The sequence below is a fragment of the Aphelocoma coerulescens genome, chromosome 12 (genome assembly GCF_041296385.1).
Source record: "Aphelocoma coerulescens isolate FSJ_1873_10779 chromosome 12, UR_Acoe_1.0, whole genome shotgun sequence".
In the NCBI taxonomy this organism is placed as follows: Eukaryota; Metazoa; Chordata; class Aves; order Passeriformes; family Corvidae; genus Aphelocoma; species Aphelocoma coerulescens.
The window spans coordinates 15,752,619-15,767,571 of NC_091026.1; the positions used below are offsets into that span (position 1 = coordinate 15,752,619).

The 14,953-nt window shown below is 44.9% G+C and overlaps 1 protein-coding gene across 1 annotated transcript in view; it reads right to left on the reverse strand.

The window, feature by feature from the left end:
* LRIG1 (leucine rich repeats and immunoglobulin like domains 1) overlaps nucleotides 1-14,953 on the reverse strand; it is a 92,245-nt gene that overhangs the window by 21,869 nt on the left and 55,423 nt on the right. The window contains 5 exon segments of the mRNA XM_069028419.1: nucleotides 2,545-2,688; nucleotides 7,239-7,382; nucleotides 8,205-8,348; nucleotides 10,599-10,742; nucleotides 11,693-11,830. Of these exon segments, the coding sequence (XP_068884520.1) occupies nucleotides 2,545-2,688; nucleotides 7,239-7,382; nucleotides 8,205-8,348; nucleotides 10,599-10,742; nucleotides 11,693-11,830 (714 nt within the window).

The window sequence follows — 14,953 nt, forward strand, 5'->3', positions numbered from 1 at the left end:
GAAAAGAAATTTAAAAGAAAGCCCCAGTTGCAATATGGGAATAGCTTTCCCTCAGCTGGCTGCAGTCTTTGCCCCTTTCGCTGCTTTAGGGTGAACTGAAGATGTGAAGGCAGATGGCCAAAAGGCACAATTCCTGGTTCTCAGCTGGCTTCAGCCTGAGACCTGAATCTCATGTCCCTGGAGAGCCCAGCATCATTGTGGATGTCAAGGTGATCTGTGGATTGCTCTGTGGCACAGGGATGGACAAAAACTCAGCATCCTTGTGGGGTGTGGGTGCACATAATGCTGTGGTGGCCAAAGAGATGAGTCCAGGAGACATGCTTTGATGTGCTGGAATTTCCAGCACCATCCGAGTCGGACAGGAGCAAGTCACATCCTCCTGGAGCTTAGTTTCTACATTTTCCCAACAGTTGCCAAGCCAATGTCTGTTGTTCTGTTTGTTTTTTAAAGGAAAATCCCTTCTCAGACATTTCTCCTCTTCAGTTTCACCACGGGCTGCTGGTCTTTGGAGTGGCAAACCCTTTCCCATGGCAGAGACAGACAAGTGGGAACAGCCTGTAGGAGCTCTGACACACACTTTTATTAATTGACTGCCACACATTGTGTTTTCTTGAAAAAGGGAAAGAAAATGGTACTGCTTGTTCATCCAGTGGCAACTCAAAGGTTTAGTGTTAGAAAGGAAGAATAAAAAACCTTTTTAACAAATGAGTGAAAATAGAGAGAGGGAGAAAAAAAGAGTGGGGTATTTTAGCCCAGCTCTCTTTGTATTCCAACTCCTCTCCCAGCCCCTGTTGCCAATTTCCTATTCTTTCTGGCTGGCTGAGCTTGAATGCTCGAAGCCTTGTTAATCATTGTGCTCAGAGGTCTCCGGGCCTGACCTCTATTTGAATAGCTCCACATTTCAGCAGTTTCACACCCACCAAAGGCTCCCCAACAATAGCCCATAATTAAAGCATGCTCGGCTCTTTTTCACCAGGTGCAGGACCCAATAGGCCTTTCTCTTTATTAAATTAGAGCTCGCTCACACACTCCCTCTCCGCCTCCCCCCTCTGCCCTGGACATAAAAGAGGCTCCACATTCACTGCAGAGCAAAGAGAACGACCAGCTCCCCTTCCCCTCCATTTTTCTTTGGAAACCTTTAGTTCCGGTCTTGACAGCTGCCTCAGAGAGGTCCCTTTCTGAATGCCCAGTGGCTGAAAGGCTTTGGCTTAAGTTTAAAAAAAGCAAACAAAACCCAAACTCACTTTCCAGTCACTTCCTTCACTATGAACTTCAATAAAGAAAAGAGTAAGATGCAGAAAGTCCTGTAAAGAGGGGAGATCTTTCTGCTCCCATTTCCTTTTAATGACTCAGGCCACAATGGGCTTCTGAAGAGGAATAAAAGTATCAAAGTGTGTTTTTTTCTTTTGAAGGAAGAATTAAATCAGTTTGCTGAACCCAACCAGCCTGGGAATGTGTCTGGTGCTGTCACAAGGACTGTGAGAACTTTGTGGTTTGCCAGATGAAGGTGCTGAGCCTGCAGCTCCCAGAGAGAGGAGGAGAGCAGCCAGCAGCCCTGCAGGTTCCAGTAAGGAGACCAAGACAACACAGCTGCAGAAATGGAACTGGGTTCCTCATCTTCTGATGGTCATAAGACAAGCCCAGATGTACTTCAATCTAACACAGCTTTTGGGTTAACAGTGCATAATGGTACAGCTGCATCCCACGGGAAGTCACATTGACCTGTCTAATGGGATCTACTACTCCTAAAACCTTACAAGCTGGTATTTGGATTAGCAAGCTCGTTTCCAGTGTCACATTTCCAGGTATTATATTGTGTGAGTGGTTTTAAAATAAAAGTCTGTGGCAAATGGCCACAGCCAGCACTGGATGGATCATTTTGCAATTCAGTATTAGGGCACACGAAACTTTGCCCTTGGCAACTTTTTGGCTTTTCAGGGTTTACCATGAAAATCAGAGCACAGAACATTTCATGAGCCCAATTGCATTAAAGACTTCTGGTTACTTGCATGGTACCTGCAAAAGCTTCTCATTTCTATGACTGGACTGAAGACTGGGTGAAGCTTCCTGTGTTGTTACACTTACTGGCACAGTCAGATCCCAAGCCCAACTTCTACATTGCTTTGTTTTGCCATTGCTTTTTTCTTAACATCATCCTACCCCATAATTTTATATTTAATATTCAGTTTTTTTCTAAAAAAAGTAACAACACAGAAGTGCTCAATAGCACATTTAAGAGGATTTTCAAATTTCCAGTGCTGCCAGTGGAAGGAATCATTCCCTGCTCCTTCTGAGTGCAGAATAACCCAAATGAAACTAATCTTTTCTAAGCATTTCAATTAAAGTCAATATGATAGCAAGAGAAATACTGCTATTAGCTGCAGGAATGAGACCTCAGGGATTTTTGGTCTGCTGAGGTGGTTTCAGAAACCTGAAACTGCCAGACATGGGCACCCAAGGCACCTCCAAAGCAGAACCATTCAGCAGAACACAAACTGTGGAGGGAACATGGGTGTGGTCTGACAAAAGCTCAGAGCAACTTACAGGACACGTAAGTTTTTGAGTCCCCTGAAAGCACCTTCTGCAATATGATTGATGGAATTGTGGCTCAGCCGTAGCACGTGCAGTCCCCCGAGGTCTGCCAGGCTTCCCTCATCCAGCCTTGTTAGGTTGTTGTAGGAGAGTATCCTGAGGAAAGAAATGTAACAACAGCCCTTGTCAATCCATCTGGTATTTTCCAAACTCCTCTGTGCCAACCAGTGCCTGCCTCCCACAACCACCTTACACGAGGTGAGGTACCGGGTGCATACGTAACAGCTGGATGAGGAAATAAGACTGCAGCCTGCAAGTATTGCCACAAGACACCCATTGGGAAGCCTGGATGACACTAAGGGAGCAGGAGGCAGTTGGTACCCAGCTATGGGGAAATTTTCTGTGCAGGATACAGAGAGAGGCTGCCCCAGAAGTGACTAAGAGCAACAACCTAACACACACACACACTGGCAGCTACAGTAGGGATGAGCTTCTCCTGCTCCCATGCAGCTGGGTGAGGGTCTGGCAGTGCCACCCCTCTGTCCCCACAGGTACAGGCAACACTCAGATGGCTGTGTTCAATCCTCACTTCCATTTGGACTCCCTCCGAGGCTTACAGGGAAAAGCAGGCCCTGTTCCCCACACCCTGCGAGGGGCAGAGTGATGTCACACAGATGGATTTTGGAGTTCACACACGCTCTTGGCAGGGTCCAGATTTCTGTACTCAGGAGGTGTCTTATCGTTCTGCACTTGTGCACAGCAAGCCCCAGGCTCTGGGTGTGGGTGCCTCTGCTCCACCCCAGTCCAGAGCCAAAAGCATTTCACCACAAGGCAATTGAATGCTTCCTTTCACGCACAGAAAGGAGGTGCCTGTTGTAAACCAGCCACCTTTCCTTCTTCCCACTCCCCTTTGTCAAGAAGCATAGTTTGCCTTAAATCCTCTCCACTTACAAGAAACTATCGGAGGGTTGGTTTTTTTCCTAGTTTTCCATCTATCTCTTCCCCTTGCCTGTATTATCTCTGGTGTGGGAGATTGTTTTTAAGCACTACTCCTGCTGCAGTTTGGAAGCTGGCAGGAAGGCAGCTGCTTTTCTCTCCCAGCAAGGTGCAGACGAGGCTTCGGAGACGTGACACTGAGGGCAGGCATTGGGAAGCTACAAGCCACTGCAGCCACCTCACACACTGTGCAACGACCTTCTATCCAGAATAAAGCCCTGCTGTGGAAAGCCAGCTTGGACTGTCGAATGAGGGACCACTCAGAGTAGCAGCAGGCACCAGATTTTCAAAACAACCTTCTTAGTGACCGGGAGATACAACTCACTTCAAAAGATATGACGGTTTGGGCTGCTCAGCTTTTGAAAAAGTGGAGTTAGGCAGCTTTGAACAAGCACTAAAATCTTTCACTGTATGGACAACAAGAAAAAAATTTCACTGAGTTTGAAACCTCCAAATTCCTGTTCTAGTACTGCCTGTTAATGAGTCTGCTTAAAAATGTGTCCAGGGCTTGCATGAAACTCACTGCAAAGCCAAAACCTAAGTCAAAACAGACACATACTCCAAAGCACTGAGGGCGTCATTTACTTGGCAAACCTGCAATCTTTTAGCTGTGTGAGTGGGCAGAGGGCAAGCTCTGGAGAAAATTCAGCAAAGATTAATGAGTTTGAAGGTATGGGACAACATACCTTCATTCCTAAAGAAGCTATAGTGCTAGTTATGAAGAACTGGCATCTGGTCAAAATTGTGTCTTCACCTGCGATTAAAGAATTTGGCTTAAAAAAAAATTGTTCAAAAGTAATCCTAAACCTGACTGAGAAAATATATAGTTCCTTTTGATTCTACACATAAGAGTTCCTGCCACAACTGGTGAAGGCACATTCCCTCTGTTTGTTCTGATGTCACCCCAAGATGGACAGACAGCAGCACGACTTGGAGACTCTCTCAATGGTGTCACCACATGGAAGGTTCCAGGAGCTATTGCACCTGGCAGTGGCTTCTTCAACATTCCAGGGCTCTGCTTCCTGCCACAGGACAGGCCAATTTGCAAAACATCAGGTTTCCCCCCTCAGCAGTGTGGATTACCTGGTTGAGAGAAGCCAGCAGATCTCTGCTGCTTCCCTGACCTTGGCATCTCTCTACCGGTGAGAAATCACTGGAATGAATAAATGGCAATGTTTGTTTACACAACCCTTTTGGCAAGAAGTGGGAGAGCAGCTCCCTGAGCACCATGCCAAAATTGGTACAGAAAGGGGTCAACCAGAACCCTGTTGTGCAGCTGGGGCTGCTGCTGCCAGCCTGTTCTGGACCAGGTACATCTAACATACTTCATTCCCATTGACCAAGCTACAGGTAGAAAGGGAGACACCCAGCAGGCAAGCCACCATTTACCTCTGATGAAATCCTGTGCTCCCACTGTGGTTTTTTCCATGATACTGATGCTCTAGCACCTGACTGGTGAATACAATCAGCCCTTTCTCATGCTCATAACAAGGCAAGTGCTTTCTTTCCTTGTCAGCTTTTAAATCAGACCAGAGCCTTGGGGCCACATTTTGTCCCAGCAACTGAATGAGAGAAAACTCCTCCTTCAGATGACCAACTCCCTCCTTAGAAGACTTTGAAATTCATTCCCTGTACAACCACAGTGTTTTCTGGTAACTGAAACCCAGTAGATTTAGCAACAGTGGAGGTGAGCAAGGATCTTTCAATGAGGAATGAAACATAGACAGCTAACAAAGTGCAAGAGTCAGTCTAGATGTATCTATGGCTTCCTTTCCTCACCCTTGAGTTTCAGCACAGACCTCTTCTACAGGTACTCTCTGGCTGTGGGAGTTTCAGTTTGGAGATCTGATGGCTCCCTGCAGCAGCCTTACCCTAAAGGCAACACCTGCAAGAGCTTGTACTACTTTGCAGGGATGTGCTAACACCCACACAATCACCTTTCTCATCTCTGTGACTGTGTCTCTGGCCTCAAACAGCAGCACAATCCTGCCTGGCAGATCAGGCACACCCCAGAGGCTCATACCACCTCACACCACCGGGCATTTTCCACATCTACCCCATCCTGCACCAGCATGAGTGAGGCCTGCACCCGAGTTTCTGCAATTACTGCTTCTAAGACAGGACAGCTCACTGTTAGAACTGCATGTTGGATGAGATCCCAATCTGTACCTGAGAAAAAGGACTCAGCATGACATGCTACTCCAACCTAAACCTTGAGGGTTTGCAAGACAGTGTCAGGTAGAGAAGACAAGCTTAGCTCCCCCTAAAAGAGTTCTGACATTAGCCGTGAAAGGTGCAGATGGGCCTTACCCATCCTATCTAACCCAGGCTGAAATGAAGCTCAGCACAGGCACCAGACATTTGGTCCTGAGAGCAGAAAGCTCTCAGAGCTGTGCAGTACAGCAATCTGCATTTGGCTGTTCCAAGGATTCAACTGTAAGTGCTTTGGCAAGGCAGGTTCCCCTTTTTTTGATGCTTCAAATTTTAGCAAACCACAGAGCACAGTTCCAGTTCTGATCTCTTGCCTTGAAGATGTCTCCATTAACACTGCCTTAATCTAGAAAAATATCATGTGAGGATCTACACATGAAGGAACTGCAGCTGTCCACAGAACTGTGCCAGGCATATGCAGTTCTGCAGCAATTTGAAAAATTAGGTAATTTAACAATCACGCATGTATTTCACTAAAACCAAAAATAAAGTACTTCCTTGTGCCCCCAAAAAATAACCAACGTCTGAACGAATGGTTTGGGTTCAACAGAAGATCACAGGGATGGCATGTTAATTCTAAACTTGAAGAAATTACATGTGTCATGTCCACCTCTGAATCCACAGCCCAAAAGTTTCGGGACTCACAGCTGAGTGGGCACATACCAACCTCTAGTGGGAGAGCAGAGTGAGACCTCTGGCAGCAGGAAGCTGCTTTACTATTCTGCTTTTTGGTGGATAGGAGAATCCCTAACAAGGTCTAACATTTCCCTGCACCAAGCAGAAGGAATTCCAGTTAAACTGACCACGTGTCAAGTTCCATAAGGAAAAAAGTGAATCTTTCCACAGTCCCACCAAGGGGATAACAGCTACTTCTGTAAATACTGCAGGCACCCATGTGTGTCTCTTCAAAAAGGCTTTGAGCAGTGTCACAGACCCAAAAGACACCCTTGTGGGGCTGCCCTCAGCAGCAAGGCTTTCTTTCATTTATCAGGCTGTATTCACAGCTGGAAACCTCAGGAGAGCAAAGCCAATGTATTTACTTTTCAGCAACTGAACCCTACAGAAAGGATAAAGTGTAAACAGGAGAAACAAGGAGAACTGCCTTTAAAGGGCCACATCTTTGCTGGTTGAAAGCATGATTGTTCTTTGTAAATACAGAAGATAAAGCAAAGCTTCCTTCAGGCTGTAGAGTTATTTCATGGCAAGTTACAAGTCTTGTAACTCACTAGCTAAAAATGCTGGCAAGCCACAGCTCACAAGCTCTCCAGGTCTTTGGGCACTGTGCACTTTTAGTGGGTTCTAGCCTTTGTTTCTGGTGCAAATGTATTTTAACCAGATGCTCTGAAGGTTGTAACATCATAAATAACAAGGGCATCACTTAGGAACCTGCAGTTCCTGCATTTCTACAGGTTGATACAGTGGGAGCTGTAAGCCTTGAGAAAATTCCTTCCTGCTGTCTCTCCTGCCAACATTACACAACACAACAGAAACCAGCTTACAGCTCATGCAGCTTCTGGCAGAAGCTCCAGCCATCGGGGTTGATGCGGGATATGGAGTTGTTGCTGAGGTGAAGCTGGTGCAGAGAGGAGAGGCCATAGAGAGAGCCACTGTTCACTTCTGTCAGGCTGTTATATTCCAGATGGCTGTGGAAGAAAATCAGAAGGAATTGACAGATAAGCAGCACTGGTCAAATGCTGAAAGAATTTCCAAAAATAACTGGGATTTTTGCCATTCCTACACACCTTCCTGCATACCCATGGACACATGCATGTGTGGGCATTTCATGTCAAACAAAGGATAGAAATTCAAGGACAACACAAAGGAAATGCCCAGGAGGAGATGTGACTGCAGAGAGAAGCTCCAGTGCAAATAAACTGGGCTTAAAGCATCCCATTCAAGTTTGTATTTGCAGAGTCTCAGTTGTGTGACAGCAGCACCCAGAAATATGCTGCTTTCATCATCTGGGACCTTGCAAACACACCTAAAAGCCAAGTGTGTTGGAAGCTTCAGGTATTTCTCTGCAACTTCTAATCAATATTCTCTGGTATGGAAAGAAAACATCACTAAGAATGGCCAGCTTGGTTTCCAGGTATCCCAAGAGGTAGAATAATCCTGTCTGCAACACAGAGTTTCCATATATCAGTCAAAACAAATTTGCAGAAGCCAGATATTTAAAGACCAGTTGAGATCAATGCTGATTGTTCAAATAGTCAGACTTTCAAAGGAATAGTGTCACAGCTTAAAAAACAATGCTCTTTTTATTGAACACCTGGTGAAGCAGTGAGCTTTTGTAAACTGTAGGCCAACTAAACAGCTGCTGCAGCAGCTCTGAGCAAGCAGGACAAAGAAAGAAGCACGAGAAGTGGAATAGGTGCCCACAGGTCTCTGCTAAAACGAAGAGAAGGATGTGACAGCAGCTGAAGCTGAGGCTGTTTAAGGGAAAAGAGCCCATTTCTCCAACTTACAGAATCTGCATTTTGGCTAGTCCCCAGAAAGCCCCATCAGTCAATTTGCTGATGTTGTTGCGCTGGAGTTTCAGGACTTCCAAGCTGTCCAGTCCCTGGAACGTCAGGCCTTCAATCAGGCGGATGCGATTCCGGTTCAGCTCCCTAAAATCACCAAGGCCATACAAGTTTATTAAACCCCAGTCCTTTCTCACGAATTCATCTGTGCAGCACACAATGGGGACAGCAATGCCAACAACTCCTCTGTCAGTGGTTCCCAGGAGACAGCAGAAGAGCACCGGAAACTTTCAATCCAAGAGCTATGCAGGGAAGGCAGCTGGGTGCGATCGCCTAAACAAACTCACCCTGGGACAGACTTTCACTACAGAGAAATAACAGAGTGCAGCAATTCCTCTTCATCCCTCCTCTCTCGCATTTCTTTTAAGCCATTGATCCTTCTCATCAATTTTCACACTTCACCCTCCCTCAAGCGCAGACACCATTTGAACCAGAACACTTAAACGTCGGCATTATTTCCCTTACAACCCATTGTTTTTACAGGACTTGTAATTGTCCAGTAAAAAGGTGCTCTGAAACATGCAGGTGCCCCAAAAGGGTGGGCCCAAGAGGAAACTTTATGGCTAAGTTTGAAAGGAAAGCTTTCAGTTTTCTGACAAATGTCACTTTTTTTTTCTACTATCAGAAACTATAATAAAGAGTGAAAAAAGTTGTTTCCAATAACAATGTAGTCTTACTATTTTCTGTATACAAAGATTTCCAGCCTGGTTCATTAAATTTATTTTTAGTTTCCATGGGTGGGGAAGGACCCCATAATGTTGGCAATATCTTTTTTCTAAATAGCAATATGAACATCATAACAGCACACTTTAGCAACCTACATCAGTCTTATGGATTGCTTGACCCACATATATCAGGTGAAAATCCAATTCTGTAAAATCAGTGGAAAACTTCAACACCATGCACTAAAAGCTGAAGCTGGAGCTTTTAAAATTGATACTTTTCCACACATACAAGATTAAGCTAAGGATAGTTCCCTATTCAGTGTTTGTGTTGAGGAAAATGGTGGAAGTTACAACATCCAAACTTGTTTTGGAAAAGATGAAGAAGCCACAGAGACTTTAAGCTTACTTTTCAACTGCCTAAAAAAACAATGTTGAACTTGCACTCAAGTTGAGTGTAATTAAAGTCAAGTAAGCAATAAAGATTTTGCAGGCCTAAAGTCCCTTGTCGTACTGCATTTCCTGGGCTATTAGTGAAACAGGCTTTGCCAGGAAAAGAACTGTACACAAATTCTACAACACACCAATCTGGATAACTTGCAATTCATTCATGTTTATCTGTAGAGTTAAACAACCAGCTCTGAGGCTGTCATTAAGAGTACCAATTACTCCATCTCTCAGTGCAAACTGTGCTCCTAAACAGACTGAGTTGTTTTTATTACAGCTCTGCACATGATGCAGTCAAACACAGTGAATTAGAAGCCCTCACTCAATGGACAGTAACTTCCAACTGAGAGGCAACAGACTTTTCAGATGCATATGCTATTGTGTCCCCCTATCCAATCCCAAACTGGCCATAAATCCTGCACGTATGCAGACACAAAGGCACACACATTCCTTGGGCACACCCTGGCTTAAGGATTTGTCTCTCAGTCAAGAGGTTGCCACTTAGAGGTGCGAGTTCCAACAGCATTTGTGGACTTCATGTTAACAGACAGAGGTGGACCTCCTGCCTATCAAATTTGATGGAAAGATTGCAAGGAGCATTAGTCTATGCCTGTTTCTCCAACAGCAGCAGAAGGGAAAAGCTCAACCATTAGTGCTACTTTTTTACACATGCAGCATGTTTATAGCTGCAGATATCTGCATGTCCCCATGCAGGCAGAACAACTGTGTGTGTGTTAACTCATCTGAGCTGCAATTTTCTCTGCCCAAATATCACCTCACAGTTTAACAACCTTCCCTCACTGCTTTTTTATTGTCACATAAAGATACTTGTGTGGTCTTGAAATGCTAACATGGCAGCTGAGTTCTGTCATTCTCAATAGAAATGTCCTGCAAACCTCTCTTGCACCACAGACACCAGCAACTTGCAAGGGAATGGATTAGTCTCACTCTGTCAAGTGCAAAAGATGCTGACGTCTGCTGCAGCACCCCTCCCTCCCTCCCTCCCCACCTGATCCAAATAATGGCCTGAAAAGCCAAGAGTTACAAGACAAAAAGGACCCTCTCCCAGTGTGTCTTACTAGAAGGTGGCAGAGGACTGCTGCAGAGTGGATTCTACATTTTATAGATAGCAGGTGAGGAAGGGTGACATTCGGTGTGCATATCCCCAGGGACATTTTGACTCCATATAGTGTGGCAGAGCTTAATTAAAGTGGACATTTGTACTCACAGTTGTATTAGCCTGGGCAGCCTGAACGCCTTGACAGGAAGCTGAGTGATCCTGTTTTTACTCAGACGAAGTGTTAGCAGGGACCGTGACAGGCTATCAAAAGCACCAGGCTCCAGGGTGCTGATTCTGTTGCTCCCCAGGTAGCTGCAATAAATCACAGCAGAAAAATGAACAGTTCTGTCAGAAATCAGCTTTTATCAGCATTTAGTTGGTCTCCAGACAAGCTGGTGAAACTACAGAGATGGCTTCAAACCAGCTGGATTTCTGTCTGCACAAAGGGCACAGGGCCTTTCCCAGAGCCTGTGATGAATGTGGAGAATTGTTGGGCACTTCCAAAGAGCTCCCTGACATCCTCCTACTTGAACAAGGCAATCAGGAGTGGAAGCCAGAAACTGGAGACTATTCCAGTGCAGGATGATACTATTCATTCCCCATTTTCCCCTCAGTATCTGTCCCAGAGGTGTTTCTTATTTAGATCCTAGTCTTAGCCACAGGGGGCTGTTTTTGCAGGACAACAGGCAAACATCAGTCACACCACCACTCTCTTACACCCTCTTGCAACCAGGAGCAGAAACGTGGGTGTAAACTTTAATGCAGGCAGACTATTTGCCTGCACCTCTTCAAAGGTACCTAAAATACAGATTATTTTATGTCTCTCTGAATAGGCAAACATCCTGTTGGAGGAAGGGGGGTGTTACTCTGCTTGACCCCATTTTCTTCAAATAATCAGAGACATTTCTGTTCTCGATATTCAGAAGCCACTTTAATGATGAAATAGTTGTTCTCTCTCCACTCTTCTAGATGCACATGGGTTTGCAGTTGTAAAGACACCCACACCTGAAGGATGAAGGATACCTTTTCTCTGCAACATAATTAATAATAATTTGCATTCTTTATAGCTACATCAGAAACAGCACTCAAAAAATAACCTGGCAATAGTGACAATATGCTGCCTTCTAGCTCTCCTTTGCACTTAAAATCCTGACAAAAAATCCCATACTTCTTATGTTCATTACTTCTTTTTTTAAAGGTTTGAGGCCCTTTTCTCTGCTGTGGTAACTCAACAAAAGCAGTTCCCAACAAGAAAAACTCACAGCTCCTTTATGTGAAGTCCCTGTGGAAAGCAGCCGTTTCGGATTTCCGTGATGTCATTGAAACTCAGGTCCAATGTTTCCAGGGTAACGTAGGGCTGCAGTTGACTGGCTTCAATGCTGCGGATCCTGTTGTGATGCCTGAAACAGTCAGGAGGAGAAAAAGAGACTATTTAGTTCTCTTAGAAAAACAGAAAGAATATCCAAGGCTGCAGCAGGCCCCCAGGCTGGCCCCGAGTTTGTACGCTCAGAGTTACGGTGAGTTTTCAAGAGCTGTCTGAGGAGAAACCCATTCCAGAGAGGCATTCCCTAATCCCCTCGCTGCTCCTCTGGCTAGAGACCAGCTCACAGGTATCTGCAGGCTTCCAGACAGTTTTTTCCTTCTACAGAACCCTTCACTCCACTCATCAGTTTTTCTTCCATTAAGCTGGGCTCGTTCTCCTACAAGCCTGCACTTCCAAACTGGATTTGTTACATGCAAGGACTACAGGGCTGGTTTTGAATCCCAAAGGCAAGGAGTGCAGATCAGTGGTTTAACCAACCTGCCAAGGCTTTATTCAGAGAATGGGACTTTCAGAGAAGGAAACAAATAAGTAAATACAAACTCAACAGAAGTTACATGACATTCTTAATTCCTAAGGATTCTTCTGAAAATTCCCAGCTTTGCACTATGTTACAACAATTTGTAACACACAGAAATAAGAAGTCTTGCAAATGTTCTTGCAGGCGTTTCCTCATCTTTTGCTACTTTTGTCCCACTGTAGGATTAGGACAGCTCTGCAGTGCCAGTGCCTGCCCAAGCACGGACTGCGGGATCAGACCCTGCACTCACCTGTGTTTGCTGCCTTACCAGGACAGCCTGAGGGATTCAATCTAAGGTTTTCCTTTAGAGAAGGTCCTGCCAACTGCCCTCAGGGCTTCCACAGCCACTGAACAGTTAAATACCTTTAGACTTCATCTGTATTCAACAAGGTCTAAGTTAAAATCACCCTCCCACCGAGTTCTTTCCTCTGACTCCTTTCTGGCCTGAGTCAGTAGAGAACAGTAATCAATTAAAAAAATACATTGTGCATTAGTCACAGGAGGCAGAGCACACGCCTGATGTGAATTTAGACCAGTCACTGATATTACTGGCAAGGCTTTGAGTGAGGCACTCCAAACTGAGACACTCACCAGACACTTGGGAACTTGCTGAATAATAAGAGATAGTAGAGACAGTTCAGACAAGTCCTGTGCCTTAATCCATCCAGCTACCTACTGGGTAAGCAGAGGAGGGGACAGCAGCCAATGAAAGCACTCCTGAATGCAAGTCCCAGCTCCCCTGACAAAGCATCAGCTCTTTGAAACCAAAAACTGAGGGATGTCCAACCACAGCCTTTCAGGCACTGAAGCTTACAGCTGTTTAGGAGCCCATCTTCTCCAGCTTCACCCCCATTCAAGGCTCTCCCGGTGGTTCAGACAAGCCCCTTTTGAAGAAAACCTCCTCCCTTTGGCAGCAAATGGCAACAGCACATGTCAAGGGACCTGCTCCCCACACCATGATCTGCTCCTTTACCCTCCCTGTTATTAAAACCAGATTGTTTCACCACAACATTTGCTGGTGTCCGCAACAGGAAAACTGTAAAATCTGCAACCCCAGAACAATTTACTTTTGGGAAACTCACCCTTTAAACAGCCAGCACATGGCCCTGGCTTAACGCTGGGGAAACAGGCACAGAAACACTACTTTGACTGAAGAGTTTAAATGATAATTAATTCAGTGCAGGCCCAGAAAACATTAAGGATAAATTTTACAGCACCATAGCAGTGTGCTGCTAATACAATGCAACAAGGTGTCAAGAAAAATCAAAGGAAAGTCATAATTTATGTCTCCAAACTGGTTATTCCGTGGGTTACTGGCACACAGGTCTCCACAACCACAAACTGTTTCAGAGGCAATGACATGGCTGCTATCCAAATGACCAATATTCATTTACAGCTAGGAATAAAGTCTGAATTTTCACATCCATGCACCTAGTAGAACAGAGGTACACTGAATTTAGAGTACAGTGAGACTAAAATACAGGAAAAATCACTATACCCAGAATTTTGTGACCTCCATTAACTAAACACATGGACAAGAGGAATTTCTTTCCCCCCAAGACTAGTTTCTTTTTCAATTAACTTGATCAGTAGAATCACAAAGTTCAGAAATGTTAATCTTTTTTTCCTCCTCAAAAGAAGAGCGCCCATTAAATGTGTGTCCAAGCCCGATTCAGGAAAGGACCTCAACACAGACATAACTGAAAGCAAACCATGAGCACGTTTTCTGGAGCTCTCCTGAAGCAGGGGCTGTGAGTTCAGCTCTGATCTCATCTAAGCTGTGATGGCTGAGATGAATCTGGCTGTAAATTAACAGGAAATGAAGGCTTGTACAAATGAACATGGAGAATCTATAAATCACCTGACAATCTCTGCACAGGGCAGTTAAGTCTGCAAGGGACTGAGAGCACAGAGTGAATTTGGACATGAAATGCTCTTCAGAAGCCAATGTTATTTTTTTGGAGTATTAATATTTCTGTGCTTTGGTTGCTCAACATATATCCACTGTGCCCGCCTGCCAGATCTCCCAACCTGTCCCAGAAGACGGAGTCAAAGAAGGGAAGAAAAGGACAGGAAAGAACTATTTTGTTTGAGCCACAATCACAGTTTCCAGGTGACTTCTGTTTGCCTCTTACTTTTCATGTGCTGCAGCTGGCAGATGAGATGGATACGTTATTTTACACAGGAAAAAAACTGGCTCCTTTTTCTCCGTCTTCCCATCCCGTTCAAACATGGGCTGACTCCAAATGTAACTCTCAGCTCCAAACACCATCCTGGGCCAGTCCCAGCTGGGGAATGTCAGACAGTTCGCTGCAAAGCACTGCACCCTCTCAAAGCACTGCACTTCAAACAAAGCCTGTGACTTTTCCTAGACACAGCACGTGATATGAAGGCAACATCACCCAAACCTTTTACTAGCTTGATTACAATTTATTTTTCATTCTTTCGTTAAGAGCCCAAATGTGATTTAACCCTTACTCTTACTACTTGGATCCTCTCAGCTCTCCTGCCTTTGTTCCCCCGTTCATCGCAAGGGTGTTTTACAGAAAAAAAAAGATCAGCAATGTTATGAATTTGCCTCTCCCCTTTATCACTGACTGGAAAAGGGCTGGATTTTTCCCAACCACTTCACACTGGCTTCAAACGTGACAGATCAGATTTTAGTACCAATTGCCAAAACCA